We start from the raw sequence: 23,559 nt of genomic DNA on the forward strand, positions 1-23,559 counted from the left end.
AATCTTAATAATTTTTTGCATCAAAATTATATGTTAATTAGATTGTTTAAGGTTCCAACCATACACAAACCACACCCTTATTTTTATGATTCAAAACCTTTTTTTTCATATACATACGTGTCAAGGTTGAGATGATCAGTTTAGAGTTTTTTTACTTGGGAACAACTTTTTCGAGTGGAGGTTTTCGGTGCCTCCACTACTATGAGTTGACACATTATATACATTTTTTTCCCTGCGTGGAATTGTCTTTTGGGAGTGGTTTCTAAAATTATGACAAATAATGGAATAAAATGTTAACTATTGCATCTCTGAGAGGTTAGATAAATTTCCCAAAAGAAAAATCCAAATCAAACCAGAAAATTTTGCCAAAATAATTTGAGTGAACGTGAACATCATTTATTAACAAAAGAAAAAATTCTACATCATTGTCAAAAGATAAAATTCTACATTTAAGAGTTACTGATCAAGAACATGTGACCAGAATATTGAAAAAAAGGAAAACAAAATATAGATAACTACCTAATAACCAGAAACATTTGATTTAGATATAAATTGGTGGTGGTGTAATGAAGTAGGATGTAGGTTGCCTGCCGATGGGTGCACGAGGGGTCAACCCACCATCTCGAAGCTGCCGAGAAACCGCACGACTTGCCGGAAAATGGTGTCGTGGCCCAGATTTCCGGCCAAAATCTACAGCCATGTGAGTGTCGTCCTGTCTATGTGTATCCCTCTCAAGTCCATCAAGAGCTTCACAAAGAAGAAAACAGGTTAGCAACAAAGAATTACATCTATGTAACTTACCTCAATAAAACCAAAATAAAATGAAAGAAACAGGAAGAAGAGGATTGGAAGGAAACTATTTTCCTGTAACTAAGAAGTAGGTCAAAAGTTTGGACTGCAAGGGAAGAAAAGCACGAGGAGGGGAACCTACCTTTGGCCTGAAAACTTCTAAAGAGAATAACTGTTAGGATTAGCAAGGAGAGCTTGGAAGGGGAGCCCATGAGAGAGAGACCTTAAAGATATTTTTTTTTGGAAGGGGAATCCATGAGAGAGCGAGCTTAAAAGGATTTTAGCTTTTTTAGTGCGTATAGTATGGTCCCTGGGGAGCAGACCATAGATCTACTCCCTTGGAAAAACACTTGTATAATATGGTCCCTCTGGAGCAGACTATAGATTTATTCCCTTGGAAAAGCACTTGTATAATATGGTCCCTCTGGAGCAGACTATAGACTTACTCCCTTGGGAAAACACTTGGTAGAGTTTCTTTATTTGAAATTTTTGGGATCCATCCCATCATATAATTATTTTCAAAAAAAGAAATTGGATTTTGAGCTCTTAAACATCGGAAATTGGATTTGGAGTTCTTAAACATCTTAGATCATTTTCTGCAAAAATTAGATGGTTACCGTGTAATCTTGGGATGCCATTTAGAAAGCGAGAGTTTTAATTTTTTTCATTGAGGTTGGGTGGAGTATTTTAAAGAGGATTTTGAGGTTTTAAACATCTAGATCATTTCCTACAAAAATTGGATGGTTACTGTATAATCTTGGGATGCCATTATTTTCGACACATAGAAAGTGAAAGGTTTGAATTTTTTCTTCGTTGAGGTTGGTTGGGGCCTCTAAAGATCACATACCAAAAAAAAAAAAAAAGGTTGCCTACCCAACATTCCTACAAAAGTGCCGGTTTCTATGTGTCCTTGTAGAAATGTGTCATACTCTTAAAAATCTATTTTTGAGATGGATTTTAGACCCAATTTTTAAGGATATGTAACCTCTAGCATAGAGATTATGAGTACAAATAAATAAATAAATTTTAAAAAATAAAAATAATGATTTTACGAAGAAAATATTTGAGCCGTCAATTTCAATTGTTTTTTTATCATAGTTTACTAGAGAAACGTTGAATATGGGATCATATTGGTAAATGTTAAGGGTAGTTCAGTGGAGTGGAATACAGAGAGAGAGAGAGATAGAGAGGGGGGAGCATCCCAATTCCCGAGTGATGTTGGATGGATAAGATTTAGCTCTGGTGGCTAGCCATTATACGTTCTAGCAGAAGTCAAATCTGGTGGCCATTTTATGTTCTAGCGCAAGTCAAAGCTCTTTTGATGTTCATTTTTAAATGGGTGCGGTTACTATAAGGTTGTAACTTTAAGCAATCTAATTATGGCCCACTTTAAAATTTAATCATGTAATTTTGTTGTAAAAATTTTTTAGTATTATTTTAAAATCTATTTTCATACTTAATTAAAAAAATTTAAATTTAAAAAATGGTCAAAATCAAGTAGATATATAAATATAAAAAAATCTTAAAAATGAACGGTCTAGGTAATGTGTTGTAAGATGCACTATTTACGGGACTCAAAAACTTTTTTTTTTTATATTCATACATCTCGATATTGAGATGATCGATTAGACGGCTTTTTTCAACATTAAAACAATATTTCCAATAGATTTTTGAGGTGCATTTGTGATTGTACATTTTAAGGTTGTACCCTTATTAAAACCTTTCCCTTTTTAAATTAAAAGGTGATTCAAAACCACGAAACAGGGAGGTGTATTATTATTGAACCCGAAAAGAGTTCTATTGAAAAGTTGTTCAGTGGATGGTCCCATCCATACGGGCAACCCAAAACTGGTCCGGCCTTAACTGGACATGTCCGGGCTAAAAACAAGTTCAAAAAAAAAAGAAACAAGTATGTTTAAAGCATAATTCAACAAATACAGCTAAATGAGATCGAAAAGTAGTAAAAAAAATAGTTTTTGAAAAATTAATTTGTGCTAGGGCATTTTAGAAATAATCCAAATAAATAAAAATAAGTATTTGTAGTCAAAATACTTTTCACGTTTTTTTTAAACAATAAAAAATATTTTTAAAAAAAATCTATTTGAAATAAATTTCTTTTTTTTTTTTGAAGTCATGGTGGTCAACCACCCTGACCAGTCAAAACCAACCACTAGTGGCCTGTTTTGAGATGACACAACCAGTTCCGCGTGTAGGGTGATAAGCTGCCGTGGGTTGGTATGTTAGGTTACGAGGATACGGCATCTCGGTTGGAAGTCAATGTTTTCAAACTCAGCTTGGCCTCGGACTCGGGCATGGCTTGAGTTGAGTAAGTTTGAGTGCTTGGTCGTGTCATGTACAAGAGCAAAATATGCCTATAAATTTTTAAAAATAATATAAACAATTAAAAATAAACAAAATCTAAAATAGGTAATATAAATCATGGAAAAAGTTTATATAAAGTTGCAATCTTAAAATGTAGAAAGAAAAATGCACCTCAAAAATCCAGCCAAAAAAAATTGTTTTAATATATAAAGGAAAAAGTTTAAATAAAGTTGCGACTTTAAAATGTAGAATTACATATGCACCTCAAAAATCCATCGGAAAATGTTGTTTGAACGTTGAAAAATCTGCTATTTGATCATCTCAACATCAAGATGTATGAATACTAAAAAAAAAGATTTTGAGTCCAAAATATAGTGCATCTTGAAACGTAATATATAGACCATCCATTTTCGAGAATTTCATTTGTTTATAAATCTAGTTGATTTTAAACATTTTTGGAGTTTAAAATTTTATAATTAGATATGAAAATAGATTTTGAGATAATCCTAATACTTTTTACACCAACATTGTATATTATGATAAAATTTAGAGGTGCGCCTTATTTGGATTGTTTAAGGTTGCAACCTTATAGAAACCATACCCATATATAAAAGCCCTTTAATTGATCATCTCAACATCAATATGTATGAATATGAAAGAAAAAAAAAGATTTTGAGTCCAAGAAATAGTGTATCTTGCAACGCATTATCTAGACCGTCCATTTATAAGATTGTCATAGATCTACTTGATTTTAACAATTTTTGGAATTTAAAATTTTATAGTTAGATATGACAGTAGATTTTCATATAATACTAAGAAGTTTTTACACCAAAATTACATGTTATGAAAATTTTTGGAGATACGCCTTAATTGGATTGTTTAAGGTTGCAACTTTATAGAAACCACACCCATAAATCATTAAAAGTATATAGAAGTTAGAAACAGTATATAGAAGATAAAGTATTTAAATGTTTTATCTATACCTTGAAATATTTCAAAAAAAATCAAGAAAATAGAAAATAAAAAAATTGGAACATTTAATAAGAAAAATATTCAAATCATCATAAAAAAAAAAAAAAAAAGAAGAGAAAAATACTTATGTCATCATCATAATCAAAGCTTTTCCCAACTATTTAGGCTATATCAAAATACTCATGTGAGATGAACTATTTAACATTGCACCTATAGTTTGTTTTAGTTTCAAAATACCCATAAAAAGAGGCATGATCATGAGTTGGAATAGTGTCAAAAGTGTAAAATGCTAAATAGTGCTCTATGGGTATTTTTATAATTATCCCAAAAATAAATCATATAACTATATATTCTTTGGGCCCGTTTGGATAAGAGGAAATTAGGAATCTTAGATATTTGAATCCAAAGAAATCTATGGATTTTCAAAATCAAGAATTTTTATCATGGATTCTTCAAATCCCTTGTTTGGATAAACTATACAAAATTCATGGATTTCTTGCCATCACTTCTATGTCCATTGTTTGGTAATAAAACTTGATAAAATTTCTCTCTCTAAAATTTTTATATATTTTCTCGCTCTAAAACTCAAAATTTGGGATAGTGTATCTATAAAAAATTTGAAATAATTTCTCTCTCTAAAATTTGATATGGTTTGTTTCTCTAAAATTTAATATATCTTCTATCCAAAATTTAAAATTTGAAAATGTCTATTTAAAAATTTTGAGATAATTTCTCTCTCTAAAATATTTAGGTACTTTACTCTCTCTAAAATTTAATATAGTTTTTCTTTCTAAAATTTTAAGATACTCTCTCTCTAAAACTTAAAACTTGAGATAGTTTCCCTCTTCAATAATTTTGATATAGTTTCTCTCTCTAAACAATTTTAAGTATTTTCTCTCTCTAAAATATGATATAGTTTTTCTCTCAAATTTTGAGATACTTTCTCTTTCTAAAAGCTAAAATTTGAGATAATTTCTCCCTAAAAATTTCGCGATAGTTTCTTTTTTAAAAAAAAATTTATGTGCTTTCTCACTCTAAAATTTGATATAGTTACTCGTAAATTTTAAGATGTTTTCTCTCTCTAAAACTTCAAGTTTGAGATAGTTTCTCTCTCTAAAATTTTGAAATAGTTTCTCTCTTTAAAAGTTGACATGGTGTCACTCTAAACTTTGATATACTTTCTCTCTCTAAAATTTAAAATTTGAGATACTTTCTCTCTCTAAAACTTAAATTTTGAATAGTTTTTCTCTCTAAATTTTTTTGAGATAGTGTCTCTCTCTAAAAATTTCATGTACTTTCTCTATTTAAAATTTGATATAGTTCATCTCTCGGAACTTTTAATATTCTTTTTCTCTCATAAACATAAATTTTGTGATAGTTTCTCTCTCCAAAATTTTTGAGATAGTTTCTCCCTCTAAAAATTTTTAGGTAGTTTCTCTCTCTAAAATTTGATATAATTTCTATTTCTAAAATTTTAATATATTTTTCTCTTTCTAAAATTCAAAATTTGAGATAGTTTATCTCCAAAACTCAAAATTTGAGATAGTTTCTCTATCTAAAAATGAGATATTTCTCTCTCTAAAATTTTTTTGCCGTTTCTCTTTCTAAAATTTATAATAGTTTCTTTCTAAAAGTTTAAGACTATTATCTCTCTCTACAATTTTAAGAATACTTTCTTTCTCTAAAACTTAAGATTTTGATATAGTTTCTCTCACTAAATTTTTTGAGATAGTTTATCTTTTAAATCTTTTTAGGTACTCTCTCTAAAATTTGACATAGTTTCTCTCTCTAAAAATTAAAATATGATATTTTTTCTCTCTCTAAAATTTTGGAATAATTTCTCTCTAAATAATTGAGATGATTTCTTTCTCTAAATGTTTACATATACTTTCTCTCTCTAAAATATGATAGTTTCTCTCTAAAACTTAAAATGTGAGATAATTTCTCTCTCTAAAATTTTGACATACTTTCTTTCTCTAAAAGTTAAAATTTGAGATAGTTTCTCTCTATTGAATTTTGAGATAATTCATCTCTCTAAAGAAATTTGGTACTTTTTTTCTCTAAAATTTTAACATATTTTCTCTCTCTAAAAGTTAAAATTTGAGATAGATTCTCTCTAAAAATTTTGAGATACTTTCACTTTTTAAAAAATTTAGCTACTTTCTCTCTCTAAAATTTTCATATCTACCAAATGCTCCCTATGTTTCATGTCGAGGGAGCCAATGAGTGAAATCCATAGACCTTGGAAATGCAAAAATACAAGTTTTGGTGTGGAAATGAAATCATTGAAAAGTAGGTCTTATTTCCTGATTTTAAGTATCCTAATCATTAAACAATCCAAAACGTGGATTTTGACAATATCTCAAAGATATTAAGAATCCATGCCTTAAAATATATGTGCCCAAAGACGCTTTAAAATATATGTGCCCAAAGAGGCCCTTAAATTATATCGTAGTGTTTTTCAACAAATTCTTTTTTAGGGTTTCGATCGTCTAAAAATAATCCACTGGACAAATTTTATTACGAAAACAGAGGTTACATGTTTGTTTCGTACCTTTACACATGCAAAAATTTATTCCATGTGAAACAGATTTGCCATAACCATTTTTCATGTATAAAGAACTTACCTATTTTTCCCATTGGATCCAAATTAAACAATTTCAAAAATTATGTTTTAATGAAGAAACTATCTCAAAATTCTTAAAAAAAGATATTACTTCAAAAATTAAGTTTTAGAGAGAGAAAATATCTTAAATGTTTTAGGGAGAGAAACTATATCAAAATTTTTAAAAAGAAAAACTATCTAAAATTTAACTTTTAGATACAGTGTTTACGCTTCGATCTGCGCCGATCTCTGGGTGAGATCTGCTCAAATCTTTGTATAACTGAGTTAACTTGTGATAAGGTAGAGAAAGTGCGGTTGTTCAAAATATAAGCCCAAGAATGGGTTGATTTTTCTGTTTTCAAGGGTTTGCAAGCATGGCAATCTGGGATTTGGTGGCAGCAGAAACATCGTATCCAAGCCTCTATGAAACCCCTTCTTTTTTTTTAACCATTTTTAGAAGGTTTTGAAGATTAGTAGGATTTTCTAGCATTAGAATCTCCTTGGACTTCCGATGTTGTACGTCCACTACTACTCATTTGAAGTTCAGATAGTCAACGCTCTTCAGGTTTACTTGGATTGATATCTTCAATTTACTTTGTTTTCTAACACCATTCTGATTTGAGAAGAGAAAATTTTCTAGAGATTTTGGAGAAGATTTTGGAGAAGAGATGAGAATTTATTTTTTTCTATCTCCTCGGGATCCCTTTTGGGTGGTCAACCCGATGGTCTTTTTTTTTTTTTCAATGCTCGGGATTCTTTCAGATTTTCAGCCCGATGGAGTTTTTTTTTCTTATCTTTTTTTTCTAACACTCAGGGTTCCATTTAGATTTTCAACCTGGTGGAATTTCTTTTCTTTTTTCTCTTGTGAAGAAGATGAAGAAAGAGGATGAGAAGAAGAAGAGTGAATGGCGTTTTTCTTTTTTATGGCACTCCGTCTATATGAGAATTCGATCATCCTTTCTTCTACCAAGTGGCAGGGAGCTTTTAATATTAGTTATCTTTGGATTTACCTTGGCCCTAGTTGGTATCCAATACTTTTTTGACAAAGTTTTCTTTCTTTGAATTGTTGCACTTGAACCTTGTCTTCAGACTCAGAGTTACTCTCAGTTTTCTAGTCCTTCAATCTTTTACTTGATTCACTAAGCGCATTTTTTTCTCTTATTTTATTTATTTTTATCTTTTTCTTTTTTTTGATTCCTTAGATTGTCCATGCCATAGAGTAGGATGTCTATGCAGAGCATGAATATCCCACTTGGCTTATTTGAGAGGGAGGAGCAAGTGATCACCCCATGTGTTTTCGGTACTCTTTTTTTAGTCGAAACCTCATGTTGCTCTTAGGGAGTTAATGGCCTTGGGGCATGTTGGGAGTCTTCAGATAAGGCGTAATCTCCACCGCTTGTCCATTATATTAACATCATCAAATGAGGGTGCCCTTATCAAGTAATTTAGTGTAGTTGCCCCTACAGGGTCTTCTCCATTGGATGAGACCATCCCTATCAATATGTTGGATGGGACTACCTCTATAACATTTTCATCAGATGGGGGAATCTTTATCAAATTGGTGGATGGGACTGCCCTATTGGATCTTCTTTTTCTTTTTGAATGTGGGGTTCCTCAGGTAGTGGAGCCATGCCCCTATCTTCTCTTTGGGGTTCTTCATCTTAGATAGGTGGGATATCTAGGAAAAATTGAGAAAGTGGCCCTGGTGGTCCTCTTAAAATTTCTAGAGGTTCAACTTTTTTCATTTCTTACAAAAGTGTTGAATTTTCAAGGATAGCTAAGTCTCAACCTCTTGCTTCTTTTGGATTGGTCGTTGGACTGACCTCAAAGGATGGTCTGATTGACTGCTCTAGGCTTAACTCTTCATCTCAAATTGGTGGGTCCACCAAGAAGTCAGGTGAAGGTGGCCCTGGGCCCTTTAAGATTTCTAGAGGTTCCATTTCTTTCATCCATTCTTGAAATGATAGACCTTCGTTTAAGTCCACCTTAGGGGTAGTTCAATTAAATCTTCTAGGCTTGACTCCTTTGCACTTTAACTTTTGGGATTGAGGCATTTCTCACTAATGTAGTCTTTAGAATCCCTAGCTTCAGGATCTCGATTGAGCTCATGGATGACTTGAGCTTCCTCTAGGTCACCAATGGCACTTATTTGAAAGATTATGTTTTGTGGTGACATGATGTATTGAACTTTCTGTGGGCTCATATCTTCAACTGGAATCGAGGTTTGTATTGAATTTTTCACCTTTATTTGAGTTTTCGAACTCTGGATACAGTTATTCTCCTTATTTAGAATTTGAGAATCCTTAGCCTCACTATTTAGGATAGGGGTGTCTTGAGTCTCCTTCTAGTTCCTTCCACTTTAAATGCTTGTGGGGTAGTTTGCTCTTCCATTCTCTCTTGGATCATGGATCCTAGGCTAAGGCAATTTTTGGTATTTTATTTTTGAAATTCCCTAGCCATAAGATCTTTAGTGAGCGCATACCCATGTAATGTTTTTTTCATGGGATGGATAATTTGGTTCCTTTATGTCTTCATATTCTCAAATTTTATTGGGATTTCTTCCTCCTTTTGTGGGTAGGACTTCTCTAATTTTATAGGAGCTCCTCATGGGATAGACCTAGAGCTACGGCAATTCTCATCATTTGGTTTCTAGAATTTCTTAGCAGCATAGGTCACCCTATCATTTCGTTCTTCATTTAAGGGGCGGTTTCTTTCTTTGCCCTAGGGCCATATGGAATACTTTTTAGGCTTGGGCATGAGTCTTGATTGGTCAATCCTTATCAAATTGATATCGTCTAGGACTTCTTCATCTTCGCATGAAACACTCATATTTCCTGATATCTTCTGGTCTTACCATAAGTGATATCTATTTGTATCTATAAGAGAATCTGAGGAAGGTTTTGACTCAAGATTAGCTTCACATTTTTCAATTATCATTTCTTCAGAGTCACATTCAAATGAATCTTCATTGTAGCCAGGCTCTTGTTCCATCATGACTTCATTCGTTTTTTGGACAAAAAATATATGCAAAATTTGGTGCATCCAAGCCCACATGTTACTATGCAGGCCGGAGATCTACACCTTCCATCAAAACCGGGTCATGTACATAATAGTCCTCTGAAGAAAAAGTAAAATCAATGGTTCAAATATTTTCTCCAAAACATATCATTTCTAGTTTTTAAAATTTATTTATTTGTATATATTAATAATCTTCATGTTAAAGATTATATATTTTCTAAAAATGAGGATCAAATTCTAATTCAAAAATAAATTATTAAGGGGGGCGTATTTCTACATATAAGTCCGTAGATTCATAGAAATCATGTCCAAAATATATTAACATAAATTTAAAAAATTATATAAAAAATTTTAATACCTAAAAATTAAAGAAACATTTACATTAATTTTTCTAAAGTTAAACCAAAGGGTGCCGTCAGCATAGAGCCTAGGCTCTAAACAATCAAATTAGAGCCTACTTTCAAATAGTATCGAAAAATGTGGTTTCCATATTGGAAATCTTTGTGATATCCTTAAAATATATTTTTATATTTGTTTATATAGTTTAAAGTTTCAAACATTTTGTAGATCGACATATCTATGAAAACTTGAAAATTAACGGTCCAAAAATGCGTTACAAAATATACTATTTTGAAAACTTGAAATCTATTTTTTTCTCATGTCCATGCTTTTTGATGTCGGGATGATCAATTTGAAGATATTTTAACATCAAAACAATCTCTTTTAGTGAAATTTTTAATATAAACTTAAATTTGATTGTTTAGAGCCTCGGCTCTATATAAACTTTTTCCAAAGAAAAATCTGTTAAATAGTTATTGGGTGCGGTTTGTATAGAGCCTACCTATAAACAATCAAATTCAATCACTTCATAGTTCAAACCATTTCTCGTAATAAAATAATGGTTAACTTTGCCCATTAATGACGAATTAATAAACAAAAGCGAATGCCGTACCCACTCATCATAGGAAATCCCATTCTTTATCAGAACATGGCGTCGCGGATTCCTTTCTCTCTCTACAAACTCCTCCTTGTCCTACTTCACTCTCTTTCTCTCTCTTCGCCTGCCTATTTCTCAGTGTTAAGAGCAATTTTGCAGCTGAAAGGAATAGAGCTACTTTCTTTGTGCAAAGATGATGTTCAATTTTCCCAGATTCTGTGTTCTGCTTTTATGGGTGTTTGTCAAAGTTGAGGGGATTGAATCCCCTCAATTCACAGTTATTCATACTGAATCAGATTTTGAGATCAGATTATACAGAGAATCCTCATGGATGTCTGCTCCAGTCCAGGAAATTTCATTTGTGAAAGCCACTAAACAAGGTTTTCATAGGTATGCTTCACAATCATACGCTCTTTTTTTTTTTTCTGGTAAACTATTGATTAAAAATAAAAGGGAAATATGTCGGGAGACATCTTATATTTACTTGTGAAGAGAAAAACAATTAATCCGAATGGCTACTTGATTTTGATGATTAGAAACGCATTATTGGTGGATATGGGCTTTTGATAATGGGGAATTGATGAACATTGCCTCCCCATTTAATATGATCTGAGGTGTTTAGCATTTGGCTAACACTGTAATAATCATGATGATACATTAGAAAGAGGACTGGAAAAGAATTTCATTTCTCATTTGTACAAAGAACTGATAATCTCGGTTATTTGTTTGTGATTCAAATATGAATAGCAGGCTGGTGGTTATTAGTTAGGTATCAAATTTTGGGGAAGCAAAAAGAGATGCCTACTCTAATATAAATTGATCACTGAGTGTATTAAGTTTCTGGAAATTTCTAAGAAGTGTATGTTCTTTCTGATTGATTTCTTGGTCTTTATTGAAAGGTAGAAGAAGCTTCATATTTTCTTTTTGGTGTGGAGAAATTTGGGGAAACCGAATTGATTGCTACTCTATCCGAGCCTTTGCAAAAATAGCAATGTGGCTTTTTAGATGTTAGAGGGTACTCTGATGCAGACTTTGCAGTAGGCTTGATAATAGAAAATCAACCTCTGGACATGTCTTCTTCTTTGGAGATGTATGTGTGTCTTGGTCAAGCGAGAAATAAGATTGTATATTATGGAAGCCCAGTATATTTCTCATTTGGTTGTAGCATACTTCTACTTATGCTATCTGGATTATATGTTTCGTGACGGATTTGAAGTTAGATATAGTTGATAGACCAGTTCAAAATTTTCTGTGATAATTAAGTTGCCATCTCATTGATTAAAATTTGAGCACATTACTCCAAGTGCAAGCACATTGAGATTGAATATCATTTTATTTATGATATATTTGAAAAGAATGGAGCAATTGTAAATTATTTACCATCCACTAATATGATTGTAGATCCTTTGACAAAGGGATTAGCTTTTGAAATTTTTTCAAAGCATGTAAATATAATAGGACTTAGGAACATCTAAGTCTCAAACTGCTCCGAAATAGGATTTTGGAAGCATTGTCATGAGAGGAAAAACTGCAATAGCATGGAAAACCCCATGACAAGATTATGTATGAATTTTTTGCCAAGACGTATAATTGCCCCAACATGAAAAACCTCATAACAAGGATATGCTTATAAAGGGTAAATCCTCTAAGTGGCACAAGTGCGCTACTGCCCTTATGGTCAAGTGGGAGATTGGTACTTGTGTGGCCATGAGGCCTCACATGTACCGCATATTCTTTAATTTTCCTTAATTAACATTTTTCAAATAATATTGTATATTCATTTTGTGTCTTTATAAAGGCTTTTTAGAGAGAAAATATCTTTACCAAATGCTTAATGGATAGATCCCAAATTTGAGGGTTGTCTTTTCAAAGATTCAAAGGAAAAGCAGAACAGTGGGAATAGCGTTAACTGGGTCATGTAGGACCACCATAAAAAAGCTTGATTGAGAATTCTAAGAAACACCGGTTCCTCACAATCTACAATCCAGCTAGATCACCCATCAAAATCTGGCAGTGTCAAAGTTCTCCATCATCTTCTCCCTTCAATGCGTTCAATCTTCGAATTTAAAATGAAAAAGGTCATATCTAGTTCATGGTTTGTTAAGTTGCAATATTGGGTGCCATATCCATGTCAGACAGATGTTTTTTTTTGAAGCTGTATGATATTGACACATGTACCGTGAATCTGGATTCCTTTTGTTTATGAATCATTGATTACATCATCTTACAGACTTGCATTTCATTTTTGTTTAGTTGAGACATGTGAAGTTTGAAAATGTCTATGGATCCTTCAGAATATCTATGGATTCAACCAACTAATGTGTAATTGAATATTTCTTGCTACTCATCATGAAATCAAATATTAGTGAATGTTGTTGGATTTTGTTTTCTCTTCACAACACAGTCGTGTTGTCAATTCCTCTTCTTCATGGCATGAGGAATCCGACACTCCACCCCTATGTTAGGCACTAACACATGATTTCAAATACATCGACAAGGGATTGAATGATTATCAAACTGCAATGTGCTACCATAGATTCTAACTGCAAGAGAATGGCTTTCGTTATTCCGTATGTTTGAGGAAGCTCCTCCCACACAAGGTCTCCGGTCTCCCTGTCCCCTTTTGGGCATGTTCAAGGCATTGGACTATTTCTTAAGTGTGTGCCTCTGAAAGATAGGCATCTACATTGTCCCCTTAGTTGTGCAGATCCCCTGAATTTCACATGCAATTTATTGAGAAAACAAAAGTTGACTATGGAGGAATGGATTCAAGGCATATGTGGTCAAGGTGATGGGTGCCACAAAATGACGTATTGAGTTCCATTCCTACTACGGGTAGAAAACCCTTCACTGCTGATCTACCCAAAAGGAAAAGAAGGATAAAAATAAATAAATATATAAATAAAAAAGAGGAGGTTTACTATGAGACCATTTTGCATGTTTTAAGAAATAAGCAAATTTTAAAAAAATTGAATTGAGAAATTACGTATGCACAGCATTCATCAAAGAAAAAAAGTCATATGTACAATATTGTAAGTATGTCATACATTAATCTACTCAAATTGCAGGATTTAAAATTGATTCTGGAATTCTTCCTCTCTGTTCATTTGATAATTTGTTTACAAGGGACGAGGTATGTGATAAACTGGAACTCCATTTAATGGAATCATTAGTTAGATGACCTTGGGCATGACCAGCTTTTGAAAGAGGAGGTCCATTTGATTAATAAAGTATGACAGGCAAATTGATGGTGGACGATCAAATACGCTGAAAATGCCCCTTGATGGCAAGGGGCTGGTTCTGATGTATGGTGCTTTGGATAATTGGGTGTGGGAGCTGGTGAAGTGAAGGACTCTTGGTGCTTGGGTTTGTGGAGGAACTGGGTTGGGTCTCAAAGAGTTCAAGTTTGCTATTAGATTCCAGTAGGTAACTTTTAGGACTGTATGGGTTGTATTATGTTTGGTTTGAAGGATTGTTGTCCTAACTTCCCTAGTGGCTGAGAACTATGAGGTATTTGTTAGTTTTTCTAGCGGTAGTCGATCATTTGGTTTCACCAGAGAGAAATGTTATGCACCACTTTTTCTCGGAGTCAAATATTGCCTCTTTTATAAATATGTATCAAGGAAATGATGAAATTAATAGGAAATCATTGGTCTTATTTAATTGTCATATTCTCTCTTTGACCAAAAGGGAGGGCTTTGTTTTTTCTCTTGAAAAAGTTATGTTAATTTTAATAAAAAAAAGAAAGAAAAAATACATGCTTTTCAAAAAATAAATTAAAATATAGGTTTACTTTAGCCTATTTTAACTTCTTAAATTGTTTTGGGTAATTTGCCTCTAGTCTTGTATACCTCATCACTGGAGTTGGAGACCAATTCAAATGTCAATACTGAATCCGCTGAATGTCCTGGCTAGAGTGATATTGATGAAGATGGGAAAGATGAAAAGAGCTGGTATGGTGTGAGAGAACTTAATTTGAGCAACATGCATGAATCCATGATGAGCCAGAGTGGCTGAGGAGGCCTCAAGAAAGCATTGAAACCATTAACCCTCTCTTCAGTTATTAGTATACATGATGAGAGTTGTTTCTAACAAGTTGTGGCTATGGCTAGGATTTTATTGGGGTTTAAAAAGAAAGTTCTTCAGATTACTATTTTCATTTTGCTTTTTAACCTTGTACCAAATAGATCAATAAAAATGAACTTATCACCAAAAACATAATGTTTGTTATGCCTAATATCCTTTGTTTGATATGTTTTAGTCTTCATTCTGCCCTTCATTCAATCAAGTGGTTTTATTTTCATAAACTGCCCAAAGCCAATGCGTTTTCCTCAATCCAAATCTGAGATGTTATGCCGGTCACAGAGGCTGTGGGTGTGGGGATGAAGTCTTCTTTCACAAACTCAACTTATGGGTTTTCCAAGTACATTTATCCTGCCACTTACATTCATAAGAGCGAGAGGGTTTGCCTTTAACACTTTTTTCTCGCAGGTTGTTCCAATACATACAAGGTGCCAACCTAAATTCATCTCGCTTAAGAATAACTGCCCCCGTGCTAACAAGCATTGTCCCAGGGGCAGGGCCGCTACATTCCTCGGCTTACTATGTCAGGTACTACCTGCCTGAAAAATTTCGCAATATTCCTCCAACACCACTGCCTGAACTCAATTTAATTCCCAACAAATGGGGCAGCCACTATGTGGCAGTGAGAAAATTCTCAGGGTTTGCAATGGACAGTGACGTAATTAAGGAGGCCCAGAGCCTAGCAGTTAGTTTGGAAAAGTCACCTTGGGCAAATTCCACTGTGTCTGAAGAAGGTAAGTATGCCTACTCGATTGCACAATATAGTAGCCCTTTCAAATTGATTGGGCGTGTCAATGAAGTGTGGGTTGATGTTGTTGGGCCTGCAACTGAAGTTGGGGTGGAGTGAATGGGGCTTGACGTCATAGGAGATGCAATTGATTAGTGTGAGAAACTTGTGTGTGTAAAATGTAAATAAACTGAACATTGGACCGTGCTTGATGTATCTATGTGTGTAAATGCAAGTGGTTTGCTTTTGTTTTTGTCTCTGTGGATATTTTTATCTCTATGTAGATCATATTGTGGTTTGTGTGAGTTAGAGAGAGTGAAACTGGAGTATTTTTTTTTACCTTGTAATAAAGATAAATGGTATGCTTTGGTCAAATACTCTGGTCTCAAAAGACCTGTTTTTTATTTTCCTTTTCATTGTCCTATTTTATATTTTATGTTTTGAAATGCTTTCCTAAAGCCCCAATGGGCTGTTCTTCCCCCATCAAGTTGAAGTGGACTAGAAAACGAATCTGACTACTGGTTGAAAGTATTACTGCTAATGCTAATTTGTCTTATACCCCTTACTTTTGAGTATCAAAGGATAGAAGAATATTTCAGGTTAGAAATAGAATACTTAAACCCAACATCCGCTATCATTTTTTATCCAAATGGTGGATGAGGAGCATTATATATTTTATACCCTATTCTATTGCTATCTGTTGCCTACTTTCATAGTTGCCTATATTCAAAAGTCCATTGCCAAAGAGGTGACAGACAGTGAGAATACCGAATACTATTAGGGAAAGTATACAAAGAGAGTATTTACCTCTTGTACAAGGAAGTTACCATCATTATTATTCTTTAAATTTCAAAATAGATAGTTGTAAAAGTGTCATTGAATAGATACAAAATTGCAAAAAAAAAAAATTAGATTTTATAATTCGCCCCAAGCCATCTAATTTCACATCTAATGAGTGGGACTAGTTGTGACTTCCTTGTAATAAAGATAAATGGTCTCTTTGTAAACAGTCCCGTACTATAATCATACAATACGGTGTCATGTCAAAGAAGGATAACAAAACCTTCATTCAAGAGCTTGGAGAAGCTCGTGGTTATAGGGTGCCCCATTGTTATCTATATCTCTCTCTCTCATGCCAAAACAATGAGAGCAATATCTCCTGCTGCGGGGACTGTTTCACTCTATCCTGTCCAAGGACATGAAATAACCTTCTTTAAAGAACTTGGAGAAGCTCTAGGATATAGGCTGCCCCATAATTATCTCTTTCTCTCTCTCATGCCAAAACATTGAGAGCAAAATCAAAATCTCGCCTGCTGCCATGACTGTTTCTCTCTCACCCATCAATTTTCTATGTGTGTGAGAGAGAGAGAGGACCTCTGCTTCCCTTTCTCATTTATAATTTTTGTCCTTGGAGTCAAAATGCATTTCTATCAAATGTCCCTCTTATTATGTACTTATTTGCGTACAAGTTTTAGACGATAAAAGCACCAATTCTAGTGATATATTACCTGTGATTAGTAGTTACTCGCTCTCGTACACAAGGTGATCATGTCCCTTGGACGAGCCTTACAAAATTGACTTTGTTTGCCAAGGAACAGCAGGTTTGCGTGAAACAACTACTTTGGAAGACCTGAGTTGCCTCACACTACGAAACTTTAATATATATGAGAGAGAGAGAGAGAGAGAGAGAGAGAGTTTCATTTTCATGAAGCTTCTTACGTTATTTTCCTGGCTAGCAGATGAGCAGCTTGCGTTTGAGTTTGAATTGACTTTTAGAAAGCTTAAAGTAATAAGGCCCAACAGTTAAACCATTTAATTTGTTGGAAAAACAAATCAGCAAAGGGGCAAATGCTGAAGCTGTAATCCGAAAAATGCTACAAGACAAATCCCTATATTGTCGGCATGATTTATCTAAAAATGAAAAAAATTATAACAAATATAGAGGACCATGGAGAATTTCGGGCCGAAATGTTGGCCCAAGATGTACTGAACAATGTAAGAACAAGTGATCGCAAGGAAATATTAGCAAGTGGCAAACCTTTCTTTCTCAGTTGTTCCATTGTGAGTGCTCTATTTCTCAAAGCTAACAAGGCAAACGCCTGCCTTTTGTGTGAAATGGGGCAACCCCAAATTTTAGAAGCTGCCTCCTCAATGGCAACATATGTGCTATTACACAATTGTCTATATAAGGATCTACCTGTGAATTCTCCTGCTGGTGTGAGGTCGATGGGAAAATATCGAAGTCCGCCTTATTGAAGGACCATGAAGAGATGTGTGAACTGTATTATGTCCACATCCCGCAATCAAGTCTTTCACAGTAGCCACTCGAGCAGCCACCATCTTGATGAAATCAGCGAGTTGCAGTTGTGGTGGGCAATTCTTTGGTCATACAATCACCAAGCAAAGTTATGCTGTACCTCTGTAAAAGATGTAGGATGCCATTTATACCTTTCCATAGGGTTGAAGCCTTAGCTCCCAACTTCATGATTTCTGTAATATAATCCTTCAGTCCGCCACCACAATTAGCCGTCAAAGCATATTTCCAAATATGTATTAGCTCAATAGCATATGGCCACCATCATTTTGTTGAGAGAGCCTCATTCATTGGTTTTAATATTTGACACCAAATCTTTTAGGGTCACAAATCATGTTCTTGGCAAGATGGTATTTATTAACATTTTCAGCACCCCTCCATAGAAAAGCCTTCATGATACTTTCCAATCCATTGATCACAGTATTTGGAGCTCTAAACAAGGTCATTGATGCATGACAAGATGCCTCTCTTTTTTTTTTTTTTCTTATTAAATTTCAAATATGCGTTTTTGAAGTTTATAGGGGTTATTGTCTATAGTTTTTAAATTTTTAGGGATTCTTGAGTTTTTGCTATAGTTTTAGGATTTTAGGAGTTGTTTATGGAATATTTTGTTCTATCAAGTTTTACAATATCATTATGAATGTTGTGTTTATTAGGATTCTTATTTGAAACAAGAAATAAAATTTCTTGGGGTTCAAGAAAGGTCTTTATTATAAATAGGCACGCGAAGAGGGTTAAGGAGATTGACATGATTTTGAAATAAAGAAGGAAGAGAGCTTTGCCCTGGAATCCCTAGCTAGGGTTTTGTGTAGGAGAACCCTGAGGTGTCTCTAAGAGATTACTTGTATTGGCCTGAAATATTGTTGATTTTATATTCTTCTTTAAATTTTCTACATCAATTTCGAATTCGAGCACACGTTTCTTCAACAAAAAGGTCAATGAACTACACCCAAGTCTAGAGTTTGAGTTTGCTTATTTCAGCCAACTTTTCAATGATTTCGGCCTAGGTTTGTCAAAGCCTAGATCTTGTTAATTTCACCCAAGTTTTGTTAATTCTCTGCCTAGGGTTTTTTATTTCAGTTAACCCATGGCAGCATGAAGGGAAGCTCTTTTGTATCTATCCCATGATCTTAGAGATGAGGGCATTGAAGATTTCAAGAGCCAAATTCAACAACTTGCACATCTCATGGGTATCATTCATGAGCAAAACAGTGATCTTTTCACCCTGAAGATGTCGAGTACAACTCTTTTTACCATCATAGTCCACATGAGAACTGAAGAGAAAAGTTATAGAAGACCTAAATGTGGGAGACATCACTCTCCCTAGGATTTTGATTGAACGTGGACATTCCTGATTTTGATGCATAATGCATCCAAAATCAACATATTTTAGATTGGGATTCTCCACCAATCTTGAACATATACTCAAACGAAGAACAAGATCTCGTAAGAGATTAGTTCAACGATGTTGGACAAATTTCATGGTTGAGCTGATCTTTGACAAAAAAGAACGATGAAGAACTCCAAGGAGAATCAATAGAATAAGTTGTTAGTTCGACTATTGAATTTTAATTTGAGTTAAAATTTCTTGAAGTCTAAGCAATGTCTTTATTATAAATAGGGATGGAAGAGGGTTGTAAGGAAACTAACATGATTTGCAAATAAAGAAGGAAAAGAGTTTCACTCTAGTAAGGGTCTTGTTTAGGAGAACCCTCAAGTTTCTCTTAGAGATCGCTTGTGTTGGTCTGGAATATTGTTTATTTTATATTCTCCTTCAATTTCCTGCATCAATCATATATCAGACAAGTAAATTGGAAGGGGTGGACATCATGAATGTGACTCTGCCCCCTAATGAGCGCTACCTTGCTTTCCAAGTGCCCAATAACTCTTCAAAACTTTCAAATATTGAGTTCCAAATAGATCTTGGAAATTTTTCATTCACAAGGGGAATTCCTAAGTATATAGTAGGAATAGCATCTATACCTCATCCAATCCATTTAACTAATCCACTTGGGAGCTGTTGGCTACAACCAACCAGACAATCTCAGTTTTCCCCATATTCTCCTTAGGCCTACAAGTTACATCAAAACATCCTACAAATAACAACAGGATCCTTATTCATGATTGTATAGAGTCAAAAAGTACCAAGTGTACGTTCTTTACATTTTAGTACGATAGCACTGGGCCATTAGCAGCGACATGGAAACCTAAGAGGAGTACCCTTGTATTGACCATCTTCAGCATTAAGCTCAAACTTTGTGCCACAATTTTGAAAAAGGTGACATCGGTTCGCCTTCGTCTAAGACCTCTCGAATGTGCTCCAACCTTAAATTGGCCCCACTGTATTTTGGACCCTTTTTTTTTGCTATGCGCGTTGGACCGGTTTGCCTATGTGATTTTTTACCGGAGAATAATATCTTTTCTTTTTTTTTAACCTTTTTTCTTTTGGTAAAAGAACACTTATAAGTGGTCTTATCGTAATAACATGAACTTCAAAATAAAATCAACATAATAATAAAACCAAGATCTTAAAACTTGATACCATTGAAACAACTATCCACTATACTTGAGAATAAAAGATACAATTTCAAGAAATAAAAAATAAAAGTGCCAGAGATTACCTCAACACATCGAGTCACCACCATCCGATGGCACGGGATCAACGGTCTAGCTTCATTCTCGAGCAGGAAAAGTAAATTTCGACCAAACTATTTCAAATAACCCTTTTGTAATTTATCAAGCCTAGATCCTAACCTCAAAATATTTTGGCATACTTTCTAACCCTAGCATTTAAGATGAGAGAGAGTGGGGTAGACCTTATGGTTGGGGTGTGCCCCCTCTATGGCTAGGAGAGAGAAGATCTAGAGAGAGGGAGAGGAGAGAGAGTGGGGTATGCCCCTCAAAAGAAGGAGAGAGAGAGAGAGAGTTGTGAGAGCGAGAAGAGAGAAGGTCTAGAGAATAGGGGGTATACCCCTATTTATATTGCAAAACTAGGTTTAGGGGTTCTCATAGTTTTCCTCTTAAGTAAGATTGAACATTGATCGTTGATCAATTGTGACTTGTGGGGTGAGAGATTTGAGTCATCCATTCCATAGATGGGATATTAACATTTTGAAAGGTGCATGAATCATTATCCCCCTTTCCTAAACCATTTTATCATCAATAGAAATTAAGTTAAAATTAATTTCAATAAAATATTGTGCATTCCATATAATAGCACAAGTCTACTCATATTTTCTGTAAAATCTTTCAAAACATATCAAGTTAATATATAGTTAATATTTACTTAACCACAAGGCAATCTTTGACTACAAGTTAAGATTGAATATTACCAAATTAAAAGGAATCCAAAGAGGGTGGGGCGTGCCACCCATGAGGAGGCATCATGGGCCCCACCTTTTAGAACATGGTGTGCCCATGTGCACAATGGGCCCCCATAAAAATTTATTTTATATTTTTTAAAAATAATAAAATATATTTTAGAATATTTATTTGAATATTTAAAATATTATAACATCAATATCTTTCTTTTAACAAATCCAAATTTCATAAATAAAATATCCAAATGTTCCTAAAAATTCACATAATAATTCTAAAATAATATTTATCATAAAACAAACATAATTAAATTAATTTGATGGAAAATTGATCTATATGGCTTCGAAATTAAATCAGCAATCATGGGGCACTACACCTTCAACTGTGGACTACATACCACACTTGCTTTATCGGACCGACCCAATGTTTCTCATGACTCAAAGTCCAAGTAGGGACTCATTAGTAGGTCACCAAAGTCTGGCTGATGCGCCAAGGGGTCGCAATCCCAGTCTGTGGATTTCAGACTTCTAAGAAACTGCACCCCCTCCAAACATAAACACATATACAAATGTAGACTTCACATCATCTGGATCCGCGAGATAGCTTGCATCTAAATATCTTTCTATTGTTATTTCAATCCCCCTTTGTATGTTAGCGTATAATTCATGGTCTTTTTTAGATATCTAAGGATTCTCTTAATAGCCTTCCAATGCCCAGGATTGCTTTGGAAAGACTAACCAAGCTCATGATGAAAGACAAGTCAAGTCTTGTTCCCATCATGGCGTACATAAAGGACCCAACTGTGCCCCTATAAGGCACTCTCTCCATAGCCATTTTATCTTCGGTAGGACACATTTTATTAGTGAGCTTTATTTTTTTGTCAATTGGGGTTGACATAGGCTTATATTTAATCGTATCAAACTTTTCCAGTATCATCTTGTAGCAGGTTGGCTGGGAAAGTTGGATACTTTTCTCCCTTCTGTTTCTTATTATATTGATGCCCAACACATATAAAGCTTCTCCAAGATCCTTCATATCGAAGTGTTGTGAAAAAAAAATTTCGTCTATACTACTAGGGCAATCAAGCTACTAACAATTAGTATATCATCTATATAAGGAAATAAAGACCACATCACTACCACTGACCTTTTGATATATACAGTAGTCCTTATTATTTGTAAAGAATCTTGCAATAGCAAGTGTCTCTTGAAATTTTATGTACCACTGACGCGATGCTTATTTTAGGCCATAGAGGGATTTATTAAGTTTACATATTAGTTCCTCCTTCCCCTTTCCTCAAATCTCTCGTGTTGGGTCATGTAAATTTCTTCCTCTAAATCACTATTCAAAAAGGCTGTTTTGACATCCATCTGATAGACTTCAAAATCAAAATAGGCTGCTATGGCTATTAGGATTTGGATAGATGGAAATTTGGCAACAAGAAAAAATGTCTTCATCATAATCGATCCCTTCTTTTTGGGTGAAACCCTTTGCAACAAGCCTAGTTTTGTATTTTTTAATTTTCCCTTCTGAGTTCAGTTTTTTCTTGAAAATCCACTTACAACCAATGACATTACGTTTCCGAGGTAGAGGTACTAAATCCCACACATGGTTTTGGTTAATGGAGACGTATTCATCTTTCATGGCTTCTACCCAGTATTTCTTTTCAAGACAGGACAAGGCTTCATGGTAATTTTTAGGTTCAAAATATGGATCCTCCCCAACTCTTTCAAAGTGTTCTCCCAAGTAGATGAATTGTTCTAAGTATAGGGGAGGTCTACTGATTCGGTTATTTCATCTCGCTTTGGGTTCAGGTTTATTTTCTTTAGGGAGTTCGAGTTCAGATTGAGGTCGATTGGAAGTTTCAGGTTTGGGTTCTCAAATCACATCCTTGTTTCTAGTATCCTCAAAGAAGTCGGCTTGTTTTTTATTCAACCTTGCTTCAAGGAATTCTTCCTCGAAGAAGTGAGCATCGCGGCTCTCAATGACCTCTCATGTTCCAAAGTTATAGAATCGATACCCCTTACCATGATCTGGGTAACTAATGAAAATGGATTTGACAGTTTTGGGTTGAAGTTTGGTCTTATTTTGGTGTGGGATGAGGACATGAGCTGAGCAACCCCAAACTCTCAGGTGATCAAGGGAGGGAGTACGACATGTGAATATGTCGTGAGAAGTAAGTGGGACAACTTTTGTGGAAGTTCGATTACGGATATAACATGCTATTGACACAGCTTCTCCCCAAAAGTCTAGAGAAAGACTGGCATGCCCCATCATACTCCTTACCATTTCAACCAAGGTCATATTACATCTCTCGGCTACACTATTTTGTTCGGGAGTATATGGCATGGTGTACTGATGGATTATTATGTTTTTAACACAGAGTTCTTTGAAAAGGTCTGATGAATATTCCCCCCTCTATCGGTTTGATTCTCTATCTCGGCTTTATATACTTTGAATTTTTCTAGGGCTTC

At 34.3% G+C, this 23,559-nt stretch overlaps 1 protein-coding gene and 1 long non-coding RNA gene across 3 annotated transcripts; one reads left to right on the forward strand and one right to left on the reverse strand.

Annotated features, from left to right (window-relative positions):
- Nucleotides 1-374: 374 nt before the first annotated feature.
- On the reverse strand, nt 375-1,664 carry LOC110006961 (uncharacterized). The gene is made up of 2 exons (XR_002280379.2): nt 932-1,664; nt 375-747 (listed from the first exon to the last, which is right to left on the reverse strand). It is a non-coding gene; the product is annotated as an uncharacterized LOC110006961 (long non-coding RNA).
- Nucleotides 1,665-10,512: 8,848 nt separating this feature from the next.
- On the forward strand, nt 10,513-15,828 carry LOC18430793 (uncharacterized). 2 transcript variants are annotated; one of them, XM_020665216.2, is made up of 3 exons: nt 10,540-11,033; nt 15,135-15,254; nt 15,336-15,828. In XM_020665216.2, exons 1-3 carry the CDS (start codon nt 10,837-10,839, stop codon nt 15,571-15,573), a joined length of 555 nt encoding a protein of 184 aa, XP_020520875.1. In that variant the 5' UTR covers nt 10,540-10,836; the 3' UTR covers nt 15,574-15,828. The 2 variants fall into 2 exon arrangements, with proteins under 2 accessions (XP_006840998.1, XP_020520875.1); XM_006840935.4 differs by having other exon boundaries at nt 10,513-11,033; nt 15,135-15,828.
- The last annotated feature ends 7,731 nt before the right edge of the window (nt 15,829-23,559 follow it).

This window comes from Amborella trichopoda, chromosome 3 (assembly GCF_054954075.1).
Source record: "Amborella trichopoda isolate Santa Cruz 75 chromosome 3, AtrichopodaSantaCruz75HAP2 v2.0, whole genome shotgun sequence".
NCBI lineage: Eukaryota > Viridiplantae > Streptophyta > Magnoliopsida > Amborellales > Amborellaceae > Amborella > Amborella trichopoda.